The sequence below is a fragment of the Ictalurus furcatus genome, chromosome 4 (genome assembly GCF_023375685.1).
Source record: "Ictalurus furcatus strain D&B chromosome 4, Billie_1.0, whole genome shotgun sequence".
Taxonomy (NCBI): Eukaryota; Metazoa; Chordata; class Actinopteri; order Siluriformes; family Ictaluridae; genus Ictalurus; species Ictalurus furcatus.
The window spans coordinates 21,787,389-21,799,729 of NC_071258.1; the positions used below are offsets into that span (position 1 = coordinate 21,787,389).

Consider the following 12,341-nt stretch of genomic DNA (forward strand, 5'->3'; position numbering starts at 1 on the left):
ACATTGTCCAGAGCATCACACTTCCTCTGCCATGGAGGAAGACCACCTCCTTCCATTGCTTCATGCTCCAGTTCTGCTCACATGCCCATTGTAGGCGCTTTTGGCAGTGAACAGGGGTCGGCATGGGCTCTCTGACCGGTCTGGAGCCCCATGCACAGCGAGCTGTGATGCATTGTGTTCTGACACCTTTCTATCATACCCAGCATTAGCTTGCCCATTTTTCCTGCTTCAGCAGGTGAACTGGCTGTTCACTTGTTGCCTAATGTATCCCACCCCTTGATAGGTGCTGTTGTAATAAGGTAATCAGTATTATTCACTTCACCCGTCAGTGGTTTGAATGTTATGGTTGATCAGTGTATGTTGCTTATTATTTATGTTTAAGTTGATCATTTAGCTATGACCTTGAGACTTAATAAATAGGAGTAACTAGTAACACATGCAGTAGTTATGACATTAGCAAAGTTTTCATATCAGGCACCATTACAGCCATGGTCTGGGGCAGCATCTACAAATGGATAATAGTCTGCAGTTAGCAGACTGTGTGTAGTGATGGACAAAATAAATAAATAAATGCAATTAATTTCAGATTAAATCTATAAAAACAATTTCTCCCATTCTACCTGCTAGATCCTCTCAAGCTTCATCAGATTGTATGGGCAGTGTGTGTGAACTGCTGTCTTCATGTCTCTTCACTGATGTTTTGTGGGGTTCAAATCCCTTGTCCTGAAGCCACTCAGTGTTGTCCTGGTTGTATGCTTTGGGTCATTGTGCTTAAAGACATTTTGTATAGCCCACTGAGGAATGCATATCCTCAAGGGATAGCATTTACCTAGTCCTGACTTCTCTCCACTAACTACCTGTCAAATTTAGAATCCAGCAGAGGATTTTTATTTGTTTTTAAAGCTCTACATGGGCTGGCTCAATCTATATCTCAGACCTTGTTAATATATGCTGAGGTCCTCTGGTCTGCTACTTTTAACTGTTTCTCGCTCTTATTTAAGGCGTAAGGGTGACTGAGCCTTTTGTCAGTGCACCTCTGCTATGGAACTGGTTTCTTGTATTTAAAAAATATTAATAAAATTAAGACTTCCAGCTCAATGGAGATTTTTAAATCCAACTAGAAAACATTCCTATTCTTTCAAGTTTTGGAGGTCTATAGGTCCATTGTATAGTGTTTGAGTTTACATTTTTGAGATATATATATATATATATATATATATATATATATATATATATATATATATATATATATATATATAATATGAAAAATGTGTGTATTTGTGTGTGTGTATATAAGTATATAGGGGGTGTGTGTGTGTACGTATAAATGAATGACTTTCCCCATCTATCTACCTCTGCTAAACAGACTAGCATTGTCTCAAATCGCATAATTGTGTACTATTCTAGACTTTTATTGAATGCTAACGCTAATGGGGTTTTCTATTAGTGTAATAGTGCATAACAGTGTTCTGGAATTTGTAGGTTAGTAAATAATTTTGAGTGTAAGGTCATTAAAAAAAATAATTTGAGATGCAGCTCATGACCACGATCAAGATGCTACTCTTGCTTAATGCAACTCTGTACATTACCTTTTTGTGCACACATAGCACTGGTGCTACAAAGGTTGAAAGTTTTTTTTTGTAGCACAGGCCACACAATTGTATCACAAGAAGGGCTGACCGATTTGGGGGGGGGGGGGTTAATCAATCATTAATTGGTTAATTAGAATTAATGTTAACGTGATTTTCACAATGTTCTAATCAAGATTGTACATGTTTTATATATGCATATTTGCAGTTTTAATTAAAACATTCATAAATGCTACTTAAACAAATAGAAAGGAAAAGCAACCTCTGGCAATGTTGCTTCTTTCATTTCTTCCTCACAGGCCATTTGGGGTTTTGGTTGAACACGGGGAAAATGAAGTGGTATTTTTGTCATCTAACTTGCTCAACCTGCTGAGGTAATGGCATAGAGGCAAATGTTTAGGCATTATAGGACTGTTCCTTAGAAATTGTGGGAATTGGTGTTGGATGTATGGACTCTGCGCAGCCGGGACATCGGCTAATCCCACAATAGACTACAGCTTCAAAGTAAAATAGTGATGCACCATCGATTAACTTTACGAACAAACAAGCACACCACAAACTCACTTCACACAAGCAAGCGGCTCTGTCTCACACATGCAAAACTGTGTCGCATGGGTGCTACAGTGATTAATTCCGTCATCGCATAGACTGATTGTAATTGTTTTGGGTTTTTTTTCTTTGCATGTGTGATATTTCTTGCTGTACAGCCCTGTCAAGACACAGAGCTAATCAGTATAGTTTGGGGGGTCCCCCCCCCCTTAAAACATTGCTGTGCATAACATTTCTGAAAACTTTTGTAGTTCTACTTAGAAACCTGACAAACCAGGATATTTTGGCTCTTATGTGGCACCTTTTTAAATTGTATCTATTTTATTTATTTATTGATTGATATATTTACATAAAACTTTATGGATGTACATAAGCTAAGCAGGCAGCTCATGCTGCTTCTGTGCGTGCGCGCGCACACACACACACACACATCATGCGTAAACCACCAGATTCCTCTGCTTTACATCTCCCAGACAGGTCAGTGCAAGGAATATTCCTTTGATTTTTAGTCACTTATCTTATGCGGATGGTCATGTTTAGAATAATCCTACGTTATAAATCTAATTAAAAAATGTGTGGCAGTTAAGACTTGGCCATAGAAAATTCATATTGTTCATTTGGGGTTATTTGCCCAAAATGTTTAGGAACCCCCACTATAGTCATTTAAGAGCAAGCTAGAGTTTTTTGGGAAATATCATGTTCTGTTGGGTGTCTAATTGGGGAAGTGCTCATCACCAAAATTCCCCCCCCCCCCCCCCCCCTGGCCACATTTTTGGATTGGATAGCTAACCATCATGTAAGTGAAGTGGATGTGCTAACTAGTATTAGTTAGCCAACATGCCTATTTTCTATTGCTTTCACAAACCTAGTCATGTGAAAAAATAAGTACACCCCATGGACATTGCTTATCCAAATGTGTCAAAGCCAACAAATGTTTGATCTGGTCAACAGTGCTTATTAATAGTTGATGTACAAAACCACAAGGAAAAATAGCTTTTTCAATCACTTATTCAACAGAAATTTCAATAGATGTGAGATTCTTCTGTGGAAAAAGTAATTATGCTCTTAGCCTCAGAAGCTAGTATTGCCACTTTAGCAGAAATAACTTCTTGTAGGCGTTTTGCATAATTGTCCACTAGTCTGTCATCGGCTTGCTGGAATTTTTTACCCCTGTTCATGCGATATTCTCTCAGTTGCAAGAAGTTTGAAGGTTTTCTTGCATTTACTGCCAGTTTCAAATCCTCCCACAACATTTTAATGGGATTCAAATCCAGGCTTTGACTAGGCCATTCCATAACCCTCCATTTCTTCTTTTTGAGCCATTCCTTGGTGGATTTGCTAGTGTGCTTAGGGTCATTATCCTGTTGAAAGGTCCACTTTCAGTTCAGCATCAACTTTGACAGATGGCCTCACATTATCTTCAAGCACTCATGATGCAGAATTCATAGTTGAATCAGTGATTGCAAGCTGTCTAGTCCCTGATGCAGCAAAGCAACCCCAAACCATTTCCACCTCTGTGCTTCACAGTTGGTATGAGCTGCTTCTGCTGAAAATGTCTTTGGTAAGCACCAATCATGTCTACTGTTACTGTGGCCAAACAACTGTTGATTTGTCTGTCCAGAGCACTTTGTTCCACACGGCCTGGTCTTTGCCTATATGCTCATTGGCAAACTGTAGTCCTTTTTAGACAGCAAAGGCTTTTGTCCTGGCACGCCTCCCTTGCAGGTCAAATTTGTGCAATCTTTCAGATTGTAGAAGCATGCACTGTGACACCACTAGTTGCAAGACTTACTAGCAGATCATGTGATTCAATTTTGAGGGCCTTGGAGACTTCTTTTTGGATCAGATGAGCTGCTGAATTTGCTGGGACAGCCAGTCCTGGACAACTCGGCAGTTGTTTGAAATCTTGTAGATTTTCCTTACAGTGGAATGATTCATTTCAAATAATTTGGAGATCTTTTTAAATCCCTTGCCAGACTCCTAGGCATCCCCCCCCCCCTTTTTTTTTCTTCCTTTTTTCCTGTCTGAAGTCTTTATGGAACTCTTGGCATGATGACACCACACACCTCAATAGCAACCCTGGACACTAAACGGATTCCACCTGCGCTCCCTAAGCTGGTTCTAACCATTGATGCCCAATCTTGAACACCTGATTGTAATTTTATGGATTTAAGGGGGTGATAAATGTGGGGATGTACTTACTTTTTCCAAATGACTGATCTGGGTCCCCCCTCCCCTCAATTTAAATTGTGAAAGTTACTACAAAATGTCAGTTATGTCATTTGATGGTGTTTCACCTTTTATTAATATGCATTCTTTCAAAGACCATCAAATGTTTGCTTGTCCAAATATGTCAAAAAAGGTAAGTTTCCATGGAGTGTACTTATTTTTTCCACATGACTATGTAGGTTGCCGAAAATCACCTAATGCTCAATAGCTAAGCTGTAATTTTACTGGAGTTGCTTTACACGGTTGGCTAGCTAATCAGTTTATGGCATCTAGCTGGGCAGCACCTAGGTTTTCAGTGCCACAATGTCCTTGATCTTGTAATCGTAATACGTTGCATCTTGAACTTGCAAACAACAGCAAATTTGTAAGCATCAAGAGACTTGTATGACTCAGTTTCTCTCTAGCATAAATGCTCAGTTTCTATGAGTGATGTCTGGCCATTGCAGACTAGACCTTCACTTAAGATCATTTAGCCACTGACAAGGTGACTAGCCATAAGAATCTTCTAGAATTTACACCATTTGAGCATGTTAGGGAGTGCTATTCAGCTGAATGGTGTTTTTAGTGGTAATCCATTAAAAAGTAATTTTAGCTAAGGTCTGTCTGGTTGCTAAATATAATTCTTGATTAATTATGCAGTCACATTTATTATAAATTAGCATCAGGTTGCTAGACTACTCGTCTTTTTGCAGCCAAGTTGCATGCACAACTTTATTTCAAATGCAAATGATTTCTTTTTGGCTGCATTCATCCTTCCCTCAATTCAGACTAGTCTTTCAGGCCCTGCCAGTGGGAAGAACGTCCATGTTGTGATACCACCACCATGCTTCACCACAGGGATAGTTTTGTACAGTTGAGCAGTACCTGTTTTTTGCCAGATGTAGTGAGAGTTCAGTCAAATTTGTCTCACAAGATCAGTGAATCCTCCATGCTCTGCGTCCTCTAAGTGCCTGCCATATACCTTTTTATTCCAGAGTGGGTTCTGTCCTGTCACTCTACAAAGGCCTGATTGAAGTATTTCTGAGATGGTTTTCCATCTAGCAGGGTCTCCCTTCTCTGCAGAGGATGTCTGAAGCTCTGTTAGGGTGGCCATTTGGTTTCTGGGCACCTGCTTGATCAAGGCACTTCTAGCCTGTTTAGTGGTTGGCCAGCTCTCGGAAGATTTTTATTTATTGGACCTTATGAAAAGGAACACACCCATGTACATTATGTCCAGTCTTGATAAAGCAAACTAGATGCACCTGAGCTCAGTTTGGAGTGCCTTACCCATGGTTCTGAATACTTATCTAAATTAATATATTTGCAAACAAAATTGCTAACAAAGTTTTTGATCCGTCATTATGGGTTATGTAGATTAATGGCAAAAAAATTCAATGTAATTTTAAATTAAATGTTTATATAAGCACACTTTGAAAAGTATTTACAGTAGTTAACTTTGCAATGTATGATGTCAAATTCTTTCCCCCTCAGGTCGTTTTGGGCACTTGGGTCTAGCTATTAACCTGATCACCTATGATGACCGCTTTAACCTGAAGGGCATTGAAGAGCAGCTGGGCACAGAGATCAAGCCTATTCCTAGCAGCATTGATAAGAGCCTGTATGTGGCAGAGTATCACAGTGAGAGCGCTGAGGAGGTCAAACTGTGAGCAAGAGAGGTAAAGCTAGCAAAGTACCGTATAAAGTCTAAAATTTATTCTGTAGGTCAGAAGTTAATATATCTATATTGCTCGGCCCACGCAACAGGTTTTTAGATCAGTTTTATCCCCAACTTGCTCTTTCAGAAAGTTACTGAATTGAAGCTATTTTACAGGTCAGTAGGTTGGCCTATTAATCAGCCTCTTGATATTTTCAATCATGTTTACTATTTACAACTGAAAACATGCAATGTTAATCATTTCACACTAGATTAATTTTTTTTAACAACTTTTTCATGCAGAAGCATTTGACTCTGATATTATTGAGATGTATAATTTCGTGGATAATCATCCTCTGCAAAATCTGGGCCTATGCTGTAAAGGCACTGTAAAGTGCCTTTACAGTGCCTTATGTACAAAAATTAGCACAGTTGAAGGAAGATTGCATTTCTTTTCTGCGTTTAATCTTCTAATAAGTAGGGCAAGATGCAGCATGATGAAATTGTTGTACAAGTATTGCCTGCAGTATTGTATAATTAGTCTGGTGTGCATGCTTTTACAGTGAAAAAACTCTAAAAACAGCATCTAATGCTCTTATGCAGTGTATGGTTGGTTTAAATGGGAATTGTGGGGAATAATTCTTATTTGTTTCTGCAGATCACCAAGCCCCCAGCCACCACCCCACACTGTCTTTATTTCTCCACATTTTTGTCCCTTCTCTTTATTTTTATTTTGTCGTCTTCCTATTTTTGTGCCACTGTGAGGAATTTCTTTGAAACAGGACAAGAATGGAGGAAAAAATGTCATGGCCCTTAAAAGGACTGCTGCATCATATAACATTCTGAAGATTCTAAAGCACTTGTGAGAGAAGGGTAGAAGAGGATGTTTGAAGCTAATTATCCTATTTATTGATTGTGACTACTTTTCACCTAAATGAACATCACCCACTAGCCCTCAGACCCAGCTTTTTCCATCCAGCACCTCTTTTTCATGTATTTGGTTATTTGTATGAAGTGCCTTAACAAGCAGTCGAACTTTGTTCAAAGTAATAATGTTTTTCTCCAGACCTTGCCCTTCTCATCGGTCACCTGTTATTTTGTTGCTCTTTGTTTACTTTTCATTTTTACGTTTTCAGGAGAAATCATTATACACCCCTGGTGTGTCGTGCTGTTTTGTTTGTTTTTTGGGGGGAAATAGACCAAGTAGATTTTGTGGACGGAAAGAGCTGCCTCCAATACATATGTAAGGTGTGCAAAAGTGGCCTTTCCTCTCAAACTGGGTATTATGATTTTTGTGATGAAAGTGGGACTTGGATGTTTTCTCAGCATCTTTCATGTGCCCCTAAAATGGCTCAAGTGGCATTTTCATTTGTTGTCATGGAACATGTGCTTCTAGACACTGACTCTTTCCATTTTTCTTCAGTGCTCCAATATGACTAGAGCCTTGCTCAGAGACTCAAGCCAGCCTTTCCCTCCTGCTGTGATTCCTCTGCCGGATAAATGTGGAAATATTGGAACTCCCCCCCCCCCCCCCCCAATTGTTCCATTGCAGTTCTCGTTCATTTTGGGTGGCTACACATTGTCATAGATGTGCCATTGAAATCAATTTTGGCACAATGTAAACTTTTGTAAATACTTTCATTTCATTTTTAATGGATCTTTTATAAAACAAGCTAAAAGGCTGGAGGGTTATGTAAGAAACCTCAAAGATGCAGGATTCTGTCAGCACTGGATGGCATCTCCTTTCCCTTTCCTGATTCTGTCTAGCTGTCACCTTTTTTTTTTGGTGATTTAAAAATCAAGAAGGCTTAAAACTTGAAGTGATGTCAGATCTTTTGTTATAAAAATGGGATTCCAGATTTATTTTTGGAAGTATTGGCCAAGTTTAGTTACTGTGCACAGTTCAAAGCTTCCCCCCCCCCCCCATTAAACCTCTACCAGTGGTGTTATGGGCACCTCATCTTGGTGTTAGTAGCTTATCTAGATTACCTGCTCTCCAGCCTTTGCTTGTTCCACTGACTTACAAAGCACTCGTTGGGTCCCTGTTCATGGTGACTCACATGTGAGAGAAAATATTTGCATCATGTAGTAATGCTTGTTGCTGCAGTGCAGCTTTAATTGGCTAGCTGTGGGGTGGGTGGGGTCAACTTGTGAATGGTGTAGGAAACTGTTACACTGATGTTCACTGCCATTGGCCCTGGTACATGATGCTTTCAGATGGGGGGGGGTCAGGGAGTGGGGGTTTTGAGGGATTGGGGGGATTAGGTGCAGTGCTATAGTCTGCCATTCTAAGGTAAATGCAAATAGTCCAAATATGGGGATTGATGAATGTAGCTCTCAAAGAAACGGGTCTTGCATTCGGGCCCCCCCGTCAATTTTTCTTTAATCCAATTTTCTCAAATAAACTGCAGAGCTAAACTTTTACCTTTTTGTCCTGCACTAAACTTGGGACTTGTGTTTTGGGATTTGGCAATAGTACTGCACAATAGCCTGCTAGGGGCTGAAGAGGTGTTTAGGGGTGGGGGAGTGTTCTGAAAATGGGAGAATGCTGATAACCAAATGTTTGTTCATTTTCTGTATTGAGAGGTTTTAATGACCCTCCTTTAACACTAAAAGAATTATAGGTAAACAGCATTTTTGTGGTTTGTTTAGAAGACCTGAATTTGTGTTCCCATTTGAAGGCTAAGAGTACTTGCTGGGTTGGGGTTCTTGTAGGGTTTGGAATGGGGAATAACTGGTATTTGTATCCCAATTGTCACTAACTGCTGACAGCATCAGGTTGTCTGCATGACATTGGGAATTCCTAGTAAATAAATAAACATGAGACGTTTTCTTTCTTTGGTGGATCAACTTTGTCTACTATGGGATGCTGCAAAAGGGTGTGTGGGGTTAACAAAATAGGCTTTAGTGGTTGTCAATATACAAAACAGGTTTGGTGATATGTTTTGGAAAATTGCAGCATCCTATAAGTGGCATTGCTTTGAAGCCAGACTTTTATTCTCTCTTCTACAGTGGCCTGATATGCACGCAGATGGTGTATTATTAAAATTGACCATATGCTCTTATTTTTGGGGAGGGACAAAAAAAAAAATGCACAATCTGTGTGGCTTTAGGTGAGAGAATGGAAGTCATGCAAGGTTTTGGCAGCTACCTTGCAATTTTTACTTTTGGGTAACTATTTGCTCTGGAGAACACAGCATATCCCCGGAGTGTTTGAATGCATGGTCAACTGTCTGAACAGCTAGGTATGATGTATGATGGTATGATGTGCTGTGGTCTTCATGATTTTCTTTGAAGATTGAGCTGGGGTGCGTCTCACCATATATCTATTGTTATCATGAAAACTTCATTTAAATATCTCAAGCTCAATTTTCAAGGTTTTCTTTCCTGAGTTTAGGTGGGTTGGGAGAGGAATTGCTGCCCTGATGCATCTTTACTTTTGTTTTAGCACAGGGATGCCATATGTACTTGAGGACTGTGATGGTAAAATTTTTTGCTGTCTTTCAGGAACCAGATTTCACCTGAGAAACTAACATTTAGATTGGATTTAATAATTTTGAATTAGTTGAAATGGAGCCAGGGAAGCATCTACAGTCCTCCAGTATACCTATCCTTGGGTGCTGTCTGTTTAAAAAAAATAATAATAAAAAAAAAAAAATGTAAAACAAAAGTAAAGATGAATTGGTTGGTTGGGGTGGGAGGGACAATTTGGTTGGGGAAAATTAACAAAATTCGTGACGCCACAAATTGGAGTAACGGGTTGGAATATTTATTGTAAAAATGCCCTGAATATTTTTGTTTCTACTTTTCAATGAATTAAGCATAATTGACGAATATACTTGTTCCCCCCCCCCCTTTTTTTTTTTTTTTTTTTTTTTTTTTTAAATTTAAATTGGCAATTTTGTCAGTGGTGCTTGTTATAAATTTAAAATGGAATCTGGATAATTGGAAACTTTCTTTGAATAAAGCTCACTGAAATTTCAGTTTTGGTTTTAATGTGCTGAATCTAGTGTTGTCAGACAAGTCCTTTTTCAGAAAGTATCAGGTTGACCATGTTATTCAGGACAATAGTGTTAACTTTAATCAGTGTCGCGTGCTCTCGCTCTCACACTGAGTGAAGGATAATCTATCACTAAGCCGGGGGGGGGGGGGGGGTTGAAAATCTAACAGTCTGGAATTCTCATTTAAAAAATTCACTATTTAGTGTTGTCAAATGATCATAAAAGAATGAAAGGCTTATTAACTGGTTTGCTATATAGGGGTATAAATTACTTATTGGAGTAATTAGGCAGAGTACATTTTAGATAAGTTTGTGTGATGCAGTGAATCTAACTGCTCTGTGTACAAATTCAGTTCTAGCTTTGAATACCCTTACTGGGACCCACAATTGATGCACACGATAAGAAAAATGGTAGCCAAAAAGCCCCCACAAAATCAGTTATATTAATAACAGATAGTAGCGCAGCTTATTGCAGTGGTCATAATGACCATTTATAGTACGTTTTTACATATAGCTGAACATGAGTACCAGGATAACTGTTATATAACAGGCTATTGGGTGTAGGAGTTCAAGGGAGTAGATAGAAGGTACACAAGTATTGCTGTGTAGTCTTTCTTGAAGTTCAGTTTATGTAAAAAAATAAATAAATAAATAAATAAAAAGTAAAATAATAAATAAATTCAATGTGGTCATATCACTGAAGGTCAGAGATCTTGTACTTAAATTCATCCACAGTAGAGTATGAAGTACATATCTGTGTGTAAGCTGTGAATGTGGTAAGTCATACAGAAGTTGTTTGTGGTTATATCTGATGGGGGATGGGGGGGAAAGTGTGAAAAAATTCCATTAGCGTCGGATCCGTGTGTAAATTAAAAATGAGAGTTTAGCAACCACATAGATAACACACTATATGGCCCAGTTTGTGGACACCTCACGATCACACCCATATGTGGGTCTTCCCCAAGCTGTTGCTATAACCCCTGGCGAGAACTATGGAACCACCACACTTGGATGTTCAACCAGCTGCTTTTTTTTTTATTTCATTTTTTTGATAAACTTTGTAGCAAATGAACAAATCAGATAGGAAATTATGCACAACAATTTTTGTTTAATAGCTGAACATTCTGGCTTCATGAACCATGCCTCAAACAAATTAAATTAAATTGTTTATTACTGGCATATTTTTTCCAGATTAAGTAGAGAAAAAAAATATAGAATCTCGCAGTGGTGAGGGGAAAAAATATGGAATCATAAACAAAAAAAAAAAAAAAATCACAATTAGTATTTTGTGCTTGTTAGATTTCCACGTTACAGGGATCTCAGGTTATGCCTTATGCCCGCCAGATCGTCCGTCATGCCTTCCAGCCTGTTTTACCGTTAACTTCTATTAACATCTATTAACTTTTAGAAAGTGTGGTTTACCGTGGAGCGTTCAGGCCTGGGGGGGTCTAAAATGAACACACTGACTTCTTGCATGCTCATAAAGACATCCCACTTTATTCATGCAAACCAAGAGTATTTATACACTGATAACAGCAGCGCGTGGACTACTGGTCCAGGTGTCAGACAGATTTAAACAAAACACACAGCGCATAGTCATAATACAAAATAAGTCCTGTGTCATGTTGACATGGAAATACATGTGTATTTCAAGTATATAGCTATAATCAAGGATAGCAGTTGATCAGCTTATTTAAAGAGGTAATTAAATGAATACAAGGTAATTAAATGATTACATTCATCATAGGTATTTGATAGCAGTTCATAATATAAGAGAATTTCCTTTCAGTGCTCCTCCTTGGGCTTTTATGACAGCCTGAATTCTTTGAAGCATGGACTTCAATAATGAAAAACAATATTCTCCATCAAGCTGGTTTCAACTTTCTCAAATAGCAGTTGACTGATCAGCTTTGCAGGATGGAGCCTTGTCATAGACCAATTTCTTTTTTAATTTCCACCATAAATGTTCAATCGTATTGAGATCCGGACTGTTTGCTGGCCGGGTCATTGAGTTTGTATGCCTTTCATGAAATACAGGTGCATCTCAAAAAATCTGAATATCGTGGAAAAGTTCATTTTTTCCGTAATTTAATTCAAAAAGTGGAACTTCCATATATTCTAGATTTTTAGATTCTAGATACTGGATTTTTGATTTCCATGAGCTGTAAGCCGTAATCAAGATTAAAACAACAACAAAAAAAGTCTTGAAATATTTCACTTTGTGTAATGAATCTAGAATATTTGAACGTTCCACTTTTTGAATTAAATTACAGAAAAAATGAACTATTCAATGATATTAATTTTTTTTTTTCAGATCCACCTATAAAGCTTCAACACTCTT

At 38.4% G+C, this 12,341-nt stretch overlaps 1 protein-coding gene across 1 annotated transcript in view; it reads left to right on the forward strand.

Moving 5' to 3' along the window:
• The window catches only part of ddx6 (DEAD (Asp-Glu-Ala-Asp) box helicase 6), a 29,013-nt gene extending 20,135 nt beyond the window's left edge, over positions 1-8,878 (forward strand). Inside the window, exons 13-14 of the mRNA XM_053623311.1 lie at positions 5,838-6,022; positions 6,659-8,878. Of these exons, the coding sequence (XP_053479286.1) occupies positions 5,838-6,013 (176 nt within the window). The 3' untranslated portion in view covers positions 6,014-6,022; positions 6,659-8,878. The remainder of the gene's footprint in view (positions 1-5,837; positions 6,023-6,658) is intronic.
• The last annotated feature ends 3,463 nt before the right edge of the window (positions 8,879-12,341 follow it).